At 42.1% G+C, this 11,269-nt stretch overlaps 1 protein-coding gene across 2 annotated transcripts; it reads right to left on the reverse strand.

Annotated features, from left to right (window-relative positions):
• Positions 1-1,398: 1,398 nt before the first annotated feature.
• On the reverse strand, positions 1,399-11,175 carry fytd1 (Forty-two-three domain-containing protein 1). 2 transcript variants are annotated; one of them, XM_014189691.2, is made up of 9 exons: positions 10,820-11,175; positions 10,197-10,334; positions 9,424-9,608; positions 9,046-9,209; positions 8,243-8,312; positions 8,058-8,122; positions 7,796-7,870; positions 5,178-5,316; positions 1,399-3,745 (listed from the first exon to the last, which is right to left on the reverse strand). In XM_014189691.2, the coding sequence occupies exons 1-9, from the start codon at positions 10,890-10,892 to the stop codon at positions 3,647-3,649; spliced, it is 1,008 nt and encodes a 335-aa protein (XP_014045166.1). In that variant the 5' UTR covers positions 10,893-11,175; the 3' UTR covers positions 1,399-3,646.
• Between the last annotated feature and the right edge of the window lie 94 nt (positions 11,176-11,269).

The following is an 11,269-nucleotide window of genomic DNA, read 5'->3' on the forward strand; positions in this document are numbered from 1 at the left end:
GAACTATTGAAATAGTAGTGTTTGTCAGAGACTGCCATTAAACAGTGCCTGAGTGAGGCAGAACATATAAAAACTTTTACTTGCTGCATAATTGTTCCACTGGATATTATAGGTGAATGCACCAATTTGTAAGTCGCTCTGGATAAGCGCGTCTGCTAAATGACTAAAATGTAAAATGTAAAAATAATCTGCAATGCATAGAGGGAGTTGTACAGTTCTGTGTGGACTCTTTTCTTATGAATGGATTTCCTACCGCCACAGTCAATGTTTAAGCTTTTCTTGTAGAATTCGTTTTATCCTCCTGAGTAAAAGATGAGTGTCCACCATTAATTTATTCTGAACAAAAATATTAATGCAATATGCAACAATATCAATGATTTTACTGTGTTGCAGTTCATATAAGGAAATCAGTCAATTTAATAAATCCATTGGGCCCTAATTTATGGATTTCACATGACTGGGCAGGGGTGTGGGCATAGGCCCATACTTGGGAGCCAAGCCAATCCGAATGAGTTTTTTTCTCACAAAGGGGCTATATTAGACAGAAATACTCCTTGGTTTCATCAGCTGTCAGGGTGGCTGGTCTCAGACGTTCCTGCAGGTGAAGAAGCCGGATGTGATAGTCCTGGGCTGACGTGGTCTGCCATTGTGAGGCCAGTTGGACATGCTGACAAATTCTCCAAAAGACATTTGAGGCAGAAATGAACATTCAATTATCTGGCAACAGCTCTCTCGTGGACATTCCTGCATTCAGCATGTCAATTGTACACTCCCTCAAAATGTGTTGTGTGACAAAACTGCACATTTTGGTGGCCTTTTGTCCCCAGCACAAGGTGCTATGTAATGATCATGCTGTTGAATCAGCTTCTTGATATGCCACACCTGTCAAATGGATGAATTATCTTGGCAAAGGAGAACAACAAATTTGTGCAGTTTGAGTGTATAGAACATTTCTGGGATTTTTATTTTAGCTCATGAAACCAACACTTTGCATGTTGTGTCTGGGCGAGGAGTATAGTTGATCCAAACTTTGACCTCACAACTGTCTAAAGTTAGCTAGCCAGCTACTTCCAGACATAAATGAGAGAACATCTCACTGACCATTTTACTCGCCCTAGCATAGCTGGTTAAGCTGTTTTCATGTTATCCAGAGCGTTGGTGACTGTTGCTGGCAACAACTTTTTGTTGCCGATGTTTACTGACAACCACTATATTCAACGGGTGTTGAGCGTTCGTAAATAATTAAGTTATTCTGTGCTCTGAAAAAGGAGTGGATAGCGAGAGTGAATTTACGAACGCACCCAATAGGTGAAACTTCAATGTTGGTAATCAAAAGAAAACAAATCAGCTAGCTATACTTAATGACAGAAAAGTTAAATATATTGTCCAATTTCCACGTTGAGGTAAAACAAAAAGGTTATTTTATTCAAAAACAATGCACATAAAAACACTTAATACATTTCAATAAAACTAGCAGAGCAAATCAGTCTATGCTACCATAAGGGCACCATGGCAACCAAATCTGAAGTAGCAACGATATTGCGTTAAGTAACAATGAGAGCCAAGGATATCGAACGAGTCGTGAATATTCAACAAAACACAAGTTTATTTCCAGCGAATTTCTTAGTTACATGACTGTATAACTAGCAAAGGCGTTTTGAAGTTTAGGTTTAGTATTGATGAAGTTTGGCAATGACGAAAACTAGCATAGTTTAGCCAGGGAAAACAAGGTCGGGAAGGGTTATAGCTGGGCGCACATGGGCACTATGCTAATTCCGGGGAGTATAGTTTATGTGCACCGATATCCGGAGCTGGCAGCGAAAGTTCGATTAAACAATTAAGAGACAAACGAATACATTTACATTTTAGTCATTTAGCAGACGCTCTTATCCAGAGCGACTTCAGATGACATATTTAAGGAGAGCCAAACTATATACAATCCCGAAATCAGCTGTAACTGTCAATAGTAAAACAAAGCTTTAAATGATTTTTGAGTGAAACTGAATCCAGAAAATGAATGGTGGAGCCACTTCCGGACAAGGTAGACTCCTCACAACTTTATTTCACAGGATTTGTTTTTGGATGGAAGCTGTAGAGATCGGTAACAAATGTAGCTTCTGTAGCCAAATATCTTTTTTTTGTTACCATTAAATTATCTGGTATGATTGGAACATTATACACTTCAAAGCAGTTATTTTAGCCCTTTTGTCCAAAGTCTACCGTAAAGGCCAAATTAAATACTATGTACATCCCAAATGTCAAAAGTAGTGCACAATGTTGGGGGTAGGGTGCCATTTGGGGCAGTTCCGGTCTCATATTTTTGCCATTTCTGTTGCATGCAAGGTAAAAAAAAACAAAAAAACAATTGCTACAGAAGAACAATAATATGGCTGGGAGCCTACCAATTTCCCCCCTCTCTCTTTGATACCTACCAAACTTTTGCAGGCATAGGCTACTGCGCTCCTAAAATAATAAATTGGGTAGCAAACATCAGGTGGCTATCCGAGAGCAACCGCATCCGTGCAGGTACGGACAAGATAGACCTCTTATAATTGTTTTCCTAATGAATCCATTTTCTATATTTAACACTGGATATGCTCTGCAGGCCTTCCGTGATTACGCAGAAATAATTATAAAAAAAGCCTTTTCGTACGTTAATTTGGGATTTATTCAACAAAATGACTTTGTAGTTAGTATAAAAACATTTAAAAGTATAACATTTCCTATGGAACAGTAGCCCATATCAATACATATAAAAAACATTATTTCTTTTACATCAAAAAGGCGGTGTCAAAATCTGGCTTGCCTAATATTTACTCGAACGGCATACTATTTAGAATTATGCCTACTGTTTAATAAAAATGAATGCAAGTAAGCAACAAATATCAGCATACTCGGCTCATCCTACTGAGAATGCGTCATCTATGCGTAATTGCGTTGATTCCCGCAATTCGTTAATTTTGGTACAGCGAGTCCCATCAACTGTTGTCAAACGGGAAACACTTTTCATGCCACATCGATGCCGAAGTTGGAGGAGCTATAGGAGGCTGATGGGACGAGATAATTGTAACGGTATTAATGTGGTTTCCATATGTTTGTTAAGTTCCATTTATTCCATTCCAGCCATTACCATGACCCTGTCCTCCTATAGCTTCTACTACCAGCCTCCTCTGGTGGATAGGTGTAGTGAACTGTGGTTAAGGGTTGTGTTGGAAACAAGGTGCCACATTTATTTGAAACATTGTAAAACAAAACAGAATTTTTTTAAAGTACACTAAACAAAACCCTTCATTACTGGCACAAAGCAACCTCCCTATTGAAAAACAATCTTCCAAATAAACTAAAAGTATTTTTCCTTTTTGTCCTGATGTTGAAGCTCCTTAACACCGACATCTGAGTACAATGTTACAGATAATGCTATAGGGTTCCATCGTGGTAAAAAAAACAAAGATAGTTCACCTTCCACGATAATTGCACCCGTATAGTTTTCATATTTACACATTGTTTCTCTTTCTACACAAAGTGTGCTCCATAAGGAAAGTCACTCAGGAGGATCAGCTTACGATTAGCTCAGGGTCCTTTTAAAACAATTCTATATCATCAGATAGGTGGGGATCAGTGTGTGTGTGTCTTTCGTGTCATTGTCTTAACCCACAGTGACGAATCGGCTGCCTTTGCTGGTCTGCGCAGTGGCGACGCGCTCGTCTTTCAGGATGCGGAATCGCTCATTCAAAGTCATCGCAGTCTGATGTGACAACAATTGGGAGAGAACGCTTGTCAGAAAAACATTCAATTCACTTCACAAAATCAAATCAGAATGTATTAGTCGTGTACACAGACGTTATTGCAGGTGCAGCGAAATGCTTGGTTTTCTAGCTTCAGCAGTAATACCTAGAAATAATAATAAATGTTAAAAAATCAGATTTAAAAAATATATAACTAGCAATGTCAGAGACCAGAATATAACATGCGCCGAATACTTTCAGCTGTAGACCGTACAGTGAAACGCTTACTTCCAAGCCCTTATCCAACAATGCAGTTTAATTTTATTTCTTTTTTAAATGCAAATAGTCTGGATAGCCATTTGATTAGCTGTTCAGGAGTCTTATGGCTTGGGGGTAGAAGCTGTTTAGAAGCCTCTTGGACCTAGACTTGGCACTCCAGTACCACTTGCCGTGTGGTAGCAGAGAGAAGTCTGACTTGTGTACATATAATACATTTGCATATAATGGTGTGTACATACAGTATAACTGGGTCCAGTTCACTAGAAACGAAATGGAGTCAAACTGACCGAATCAGGGAGACACTATCTGAACTTCAATAAGTTTGTTAACATTGCACGTTTTAACCTTTTTGCTTCAGCGTGCACTAATGAACGACACTATTCACCAATTCACAGGGGAGACTTAGATCTTGAACCACTAGGGGGAGTTAGACTATTTACGTCAAACAACCGTTCATAACATTTATACAGAGTGTACAAAACATTAGGAACACCTTACTAATATTGAGTTGCACCCCTTTAGTCCTCAGAACAGCCTCAATTTGTCAGGGCATGGACTCCACAAGGTGTCGAAAGCATTCCACAGGGATGCTGGCCCATATTGACTCCAATGCTTCCCACAGTTGTATCAAGTTGGCTAGGTGTCCTTCGGTTGGTGGATCATTCTTGATACACATGGGAAACTGTTGAGCATGGAAAAACCCAGCAATGTTGCAATTCTGGACACACTCTAACCGGTGTGCCTGGCACCTTCTATCATACTGTTCAAAAGGCACTTCAATCTTCTGTCTTACTCATTCACCCTCTGAATGGCACACATCCACAATCCATGTCTCAATTGTCTCAAGGCCTAATCCTTCTTTAACCTGTCTTCTTTCTCCCCTTCATCTACACTGATTGAAGTGGCTTTAACAGATGACATCAATAAGGGATCATAGCTTTCACCTGGTCAGTCTGTCATGGAAAGAGCAGCTGTTCCTAATGTTTTGTACATTGAGGCTCCTGAGGACATTATCTGAAACAACTTGGGGTGTGTTTACACAGGCAGCCTAATTCTGATATTTTACCTAATCAGATTAGCTCTTTTGCCAAAAATGTGCCAAAACATCAGAATTGGGCTGCCTTTGTAAATGCAGCCTTTGTGTATGATTGCCCAATTCTATCTTATTCTCACCGGTTTCCCCACAATGTTGATGTCAAACTGCAAGGGAACTCCTTTAGGTGGTTCCGTTTTCTTCTCCTCTTCCACCTTCATCTTGACTGGGGCAGAGCTGGTGGGGGCCGGGGGGTGCAGTGACCAAGCACAGGGAGGCCTGGGAGAACAGAGAAGAAAATATGGCGAGTGGTTATGGACAGTTGTCGAAAATATAATGGCACCCATGCACTTTTCTTAAATAATTCCCTATTTATTCTAAAACTACATTGCAGAAACAATTTAATTTTTGTAAATGTAAGTTTAGAATTGAGAAAATAAAAGATGAATGGACACAATTATTGGCACCCCGGAGCTAGTAATTGGTGGCACAGGCTTTGGACAAGAACTGCAGACAAACGCTTCTTGTAGCCATTAATGAGCTTGTAACAACGGCAGCAGCTCTTGGCATAGGTTATGGATATGATTCTGATTGGAACTCTTCACTGGCCACTCCAGAACAGTCCAGCATTTCTTCTTGAACCATTCCAGGGTGCTTTTGACATTTGTTTGGGATTATTTTCCTGCTGGAAGTTCCACAACCTTCAGACAGACACAGTTTTGGGGCCTAGTATTGGGGGCCTTGAATGTGTGCAAGACATCATGAAATCAGCAGATTATCAAGGTGTTTAGAGTGCAATGTTCAACTCACTGTCAAAAACTGTCTGTTGAAGGTTGTGGAAATTCCAGCAGGACAACAACCCCAAACACACATCAAAAGCACCATGGAATGGTTCAAGAAGAAAAGCTGGACTGTCCTGGAGTGGCCAGGGAAGAATCCAGACCTGAATCGCATCCAAAACCTATGGCGAGATCTAAAAAAAGTAGGTGGAGGGCATCCCTGAAACATTACAGAATTTTTGCAGCTTCCTGCTGAAAAGTGGGTCAAATTGCCAGTAGAAAGGTGCAGCAAGCTCATTGATTGCTACAAGAAGAGTTTGTTACACTACATGACCAATAGTATATGGACACCTGTTTGTCAAACATCTAATTCCAAAATAATTGGTATTAATATGGTGTTGGTCCCCCCTTTGCTGCTATAACAGCCTCCACTCTTCTGGGAAGGCTTTCCACTAGATGTTGGAACATTGCTGGATCATTGGGGCGGCAGGTAGCCTAGCGGTTAGATCGTTGGACTAGTAACCGGAAGGTTGCAAGATCGAATCCCCGAGCTTACAAGGTAAAAATCTGTCGTTGTGCCCCTGAACAAGGCAGTTAACCCACTGTTCCTAGGCCGTCATTGAAAATAAGAATTTGTTCTTAACTAACCTAGTTAAATAAAGGTAAAATTAATAAAATTGCTGCAGGGACTTGCTTCCATTCAGCCACTGGAAGTAATGTGCACAGCTCAAACCATGAAAAACAGTCCCAGACCATTAACTCCTCCTCCACCAAACTTTACAGGGGGCTTCCAAGTGGTGCAGCGGTCTAAGGCACTGCATCTCAGTGCTTGAGGTGCTAATACACCCTGGTTCGATCCCAGGCTCTATCACAACTGGCCGTGATTGGGAGTCCCATTGGTCTGTGCACAATTGGCCCAGCATCGTCTGGGTTTGGCCGGAGTAGGCAGTCATTGTAAATAAGAATTTGTTCTTAACTGACTTGCCTAGTTAAATAAAGATTACATTTAAATATATGCATTGGGGCAGGTGGTGTTCTCCTGGCATCCAACAAACCCAGATTTGTCCGTCGGACTGCCAGATGGTGAAGCGTGATTCATCACACAGGAGAACGCATTTCCACTGCTCCAGAGTCCAATAGCGGCAGCTTTACATCATTCCAGCAGTTGCTTGGCATTGCGCATGGTGATCTTAGGCTTGTGTGCGGCTGCTCGGCCATGGAAACCCATTTCATGAAGCTCCCGACAAACAATTCTTGTGCTGACGTTGCTTCCAGAGGCAGTTTGGAACTCGGTAGGACAGACTATTTTTTACGCGCTTCAGCACTCGGCGGCCCCATTCTGTGAGCTAGTGTGGCCTACCACTTCGCGGCTGAGCCGTTGTTGCTCCTAGACGTTTCCACTTCACAAGCATTTCGCTACACCTACAATTACAGCTGTCAATCACGTGTATGTGACGAACAAAATTTGATTTGACAACAGCACTTACAGGTGACCAGGGCAGCACTAGCAGGGCAGAAATTTGCCAAACTAACTTATTCAACTTATTTTAGAAGAAGTAACGAATGATGTAAGAAAAGTCCAAGGGTGCCAATATATTTGGTCGCCACTGTATATATAGGGCCAGGAGTATTTACATTTGTCGTCATTTAGCAGATGCTCTTACCCAGAGCGACTTTCAGGAGCAGTTAGGGTTAAGGGCAATACTCAAGGGCACATAGACAGATTCTTCACCTAGCCAGCATGGGGATTCGAACCAGCAACCTTTCGGTTAATGGCCCAAAGTTCTTACCTGCTGCCCTCATACCACTTGAACGGACTAGGAAAAACTACTGGCCCGTAGTTAATATCAGGTTCTTTGGTATGATAACTACTGGCCCTTAGTTATGATCAGGTTCTTTGGTATGGTAATTACTGGCTCTATGTATTTAGTCAGCCTCTGCTCATATAGTGGTATGTGTGGCTTCATAATGTGACTCACTCAGACTGTGTCATGGCAGTGGGGTTGTCGATAGAAACGGTCAGGATCCCACTGCTGTTTGTTGACGTGCGCCACCTGGTGGACAGACAGACACATACGGTTAGACGGTTTGTGGATAAAGACGAGCAAAGGTTTGATGTTTAGTCTTCAAGAATGATGAGGGTGCACTATATTATAGAGTGGAATGCAGTCTGTCAAGAGGCGACAGTCAGAATGTGTTAACAGTCTCACACCCATCCACACACACACGTCAAATACTCACTGGCGAGGTCTAACTGGGGCAGGGGGTATAGATGTTAAAGCCGGCTTCGGCACCTGGGTGTGAACCTGCAGTATGGAAGAATGTACAGGTGGGACAAAGACAGGACTTTCCATGCACTGTGTCCAATAAATAAATAAAAAAAGTCTGCATTCGGTCAGAGACACCTACGGGCCAATAGAGTGTACCTTGAGGCCCCTGCGGAAGAGAAACGTGGCTTGGCGGGCTTCTCTCTGGGTTTGGACAGGGGGCAAGGGCCTACAGGGAGAAGACAAAATGGATGGTTGGTCTAGGAATGGAGATGGAATTGTTTCCTGATGTCCTTCGTTTGTGCAATGTCATTGGAGAGCACTTGGAACAACGCTGCAGACCCAATTTGTTCCCTACCCCTTTGCTTTGATGTTAACCCTTCGATATTTGCAGATAGGCCTATATAGGTATAAGCAGTGTATATGGCGCTTCCCCCACATTACTTAAAGAGGAAATCTGCAGTTGCTACATCCTTTTTGGACTTGTAAATGAATTATATGTACCCATCGATTCTTGAATATAACTTATAAAGGCCTCATGAGCTTAGTTCAACAGTCGTACCCCATCAGAACCAAAAAGATAAGCTTGTTTTACTCCAATGTTTGTAAACAAAGTAAATGTAAACAAACACCATATAGCTTCAACACATGGTTAAAACTATACTTTTGATATAATGGATGGTCAGTCCTTGCAGCCATAGCTGTATGCATTTTAGAATGGTTACATTTCTTCACCCCAAATCCCTCAGCTGTTTACTAATAACAGTAGCAGGGAGAACACTTTGTTATTGTTTCAACTGCTGATTGGCCCTTTAATACATACAGATCTGCAAACATTGAAGGGTTAGGGCCAAAGGGAAGAAGGAGTAGATAGCGGTCTGGGACCGGCTGATAGTGTGACGAAGTGATGTTCCATGGAGGGGAGTCATCCAGGAGAAATGCTACAAATGTTATTTACTCACCGTCTCCGCTGCTGAAAGGGTCTCGTCGAGTTGAGGCCTCTCTGTATGTCTGTCTGTCTGTACGGCCTCCTTTGGCCTTGCATCTGTCTGTATTGGGCTGATTGGATAAAAGGCCGCGATTGGTTGTTGAAGGGCCGCGATCGGTTGTTGAAGGGCTGTAACTTCTGAGAGAGAAAATGTAAATAGAGATGGTGAACAGAGGAGCAAGGTCTTCTTTGGAAACTAACTCTCTCCTCTTTGATCCCAACAAGGGTCATGTTAACTAGGCATGAAACAGAGGAAAACAGTTTGAAACAGCGAGGTATTATCTTAACTTGTCCAATAAGGGATGCTCATTTTGGTTTTGATGCATGTTTTGCTACAGTGTGCCCTTAGTACCCGGTTGATAGCAGGTCGGTTGAGCGGACTGATGCCTTTCTGTAGTGCTGCAGTCTTCCGGGCTGCCAGTCCAGTGATAACCCCTTGACCCCGGCGTCGACCAACCGGAGGGGGAATCTTTCGGCCTCTTCCAACACCCGCTCTCGTTATCGCACCTCTTGGTACACCACCTCCTGGAAATGACACTGCTTCTTATTCATGTGGAGAATCCAATTGATGTGATGTATTGGAAGGTCTAACTAGTTCTCTGGCATTTCAAATATCCCAGGCATGATTATATGAAGTTATTTAAGCAATATTTAAAAATAAAATATATATATATAAATATATATTTAACCTTTATTTAACTAGACAAGTCAGTTATGAACAAATTCTTATTTACAATGACTGCCTAGGAACAGTGGGTTAACTGCCTTGTTCAGGGGTAGAACAACAGATTTTGACCTTGTCAGCTCAGGGATTCGATCTAGCAACTTTTCGGTTACTGGCCCAACTCTCTAACCTCTAGGCTACCTGCCGCCCAAGGGTTGTGGTATATGGCCAATGTACCACGGCTAAGGGCTCTTCTTACAAACAACGCAAAGCGGAGTGCCTGGATACAGCCCTTAGTAATTAGAGCAGTAAAAATAAATATTTTGTCATACCCGTGGTATATGATCTGAAATACCACGGCTGTCAGCCAAATCAGCCTTCAGGGCTCGAACCACCTAGTTTATAGTCAATGGAGAACTAGCTGCAGTGATGAGCACCACAAACAAAACTACTGTACACACCTCTTTGGGTCTGTCCCCTGGCCCTCGCTCCAACTGGCCTCCCTTGGACAAAGACCTTCCCCTTCTGTAGTGGCCTGCGGTTCCCCGGGCTCGGCCTCCTTGCTTGTTGCTCTTTCTTGTTCAAACGAATTATATCATCTAGGATAGTCAGATGAACAAAACAATAAGTTTACTTGTCAGTGAGCTCTTTCAGTCAATCTAACGTTATGTATGCCATGCTTATGAATTAAAGTTTGTCTGGCTCTTGGAAGTCTTGGCTGAATTTGTGCATTCTAGTTAACTAACTACATTCATCATTCTCGCTGACATTTGGATGGGCCAATAGCCCTGCATAACAACAATTAACGTTAGCTAGCTGTTCGTTAACTGACTAGTAGTGGCTAATTGGCTTGGTCGCGTTGAATGAACGCAGCTAACTAACGGTTAGCAAACAAAGTTGCCCAGACTAGTAAATAAGTAGTTTGAAATAAACAGTGTAATGTATCTAAAATAAATGCACGTAATTAGCTATATAAAGATGCATATTATAATCCCTCATATGCGAACATTTAGCAAAATAGCAAGCTAGCTACAACAACCATGCTCGAGCTGCTGGTGACCCACCCACATGCGAGCGGCCTTACCTAAAGACATGTCGACCTTATCAGGAGCGCCTGAGGTGATCCCCCGTGTAGCCGAAAAACCAACGTTACTCATACTGTGGAAATCTGTAGCTACACACAGGAAAATATTCAGGATGAAATTCCCCAAAAATTATCACGCCAGTTAGCCTGCCTAGAAACGTCAAATATCCCCCCCGTCTAAACGGTTGTCACTAGATACAACAGCCACAAAGACGACATTTGCTATTTCTCTCTCTCTCAAAAAAAAAGAAGGTGCTATTTGGTCTTAATTTAGGGTTATGCATAAGGTTAGCAGTGTGGTTAAGGTTATGTTTAAAATCAGATTTTAAGAAGATCAATTGTAGACATCGGGGGAGCTTTATGACTTTGTGGCTGTGGTAACTAGTGACGACTGCAAAAACGTCTTTACGCACGAAAACTAGAGACACGAATGGCATTTTGGGATGTGTA

The sequence above is a fragment of the Salmo salar genome, chromosome ssa03 (assembly GCF_905237065.1).
Source record: "Salmo salar chromosome ssa03, Ssal_v3.1, whole genome shotgun sequence".
NCBI classification, from domain to species: Eukaryota; Metazoa; Chordata; class Actinopteri; order Salmoniformes; family Salmonidae; genus Salmo; species Salmo salar.

Excerpts from the sequence above, each read along its gene's own strand:
- fytd1 (XM_014189691.2), bottom strand. The coding sequence starts at position 10,892 with ATGAGTAACGTTGGTTTTTCGGCTACACGGGGGATCACCTCAGGCGCT. Across the intron at positions 9,210-9,423 it reads ACCGACCTGCTATCAACCGG|AAGTTACAGCCCTTCAACAA; the intron begins GTACTAAGGGCA and ends TTTCTCTCTCAG. Across the intron at positions 7,871-8,057 it reads GCCCCAGTTAGACCTCGCCA|GTGGCGCACGTCAACAAACA; the intron begins GTGAGTATTTGA and ends TCTGTCCACCAG.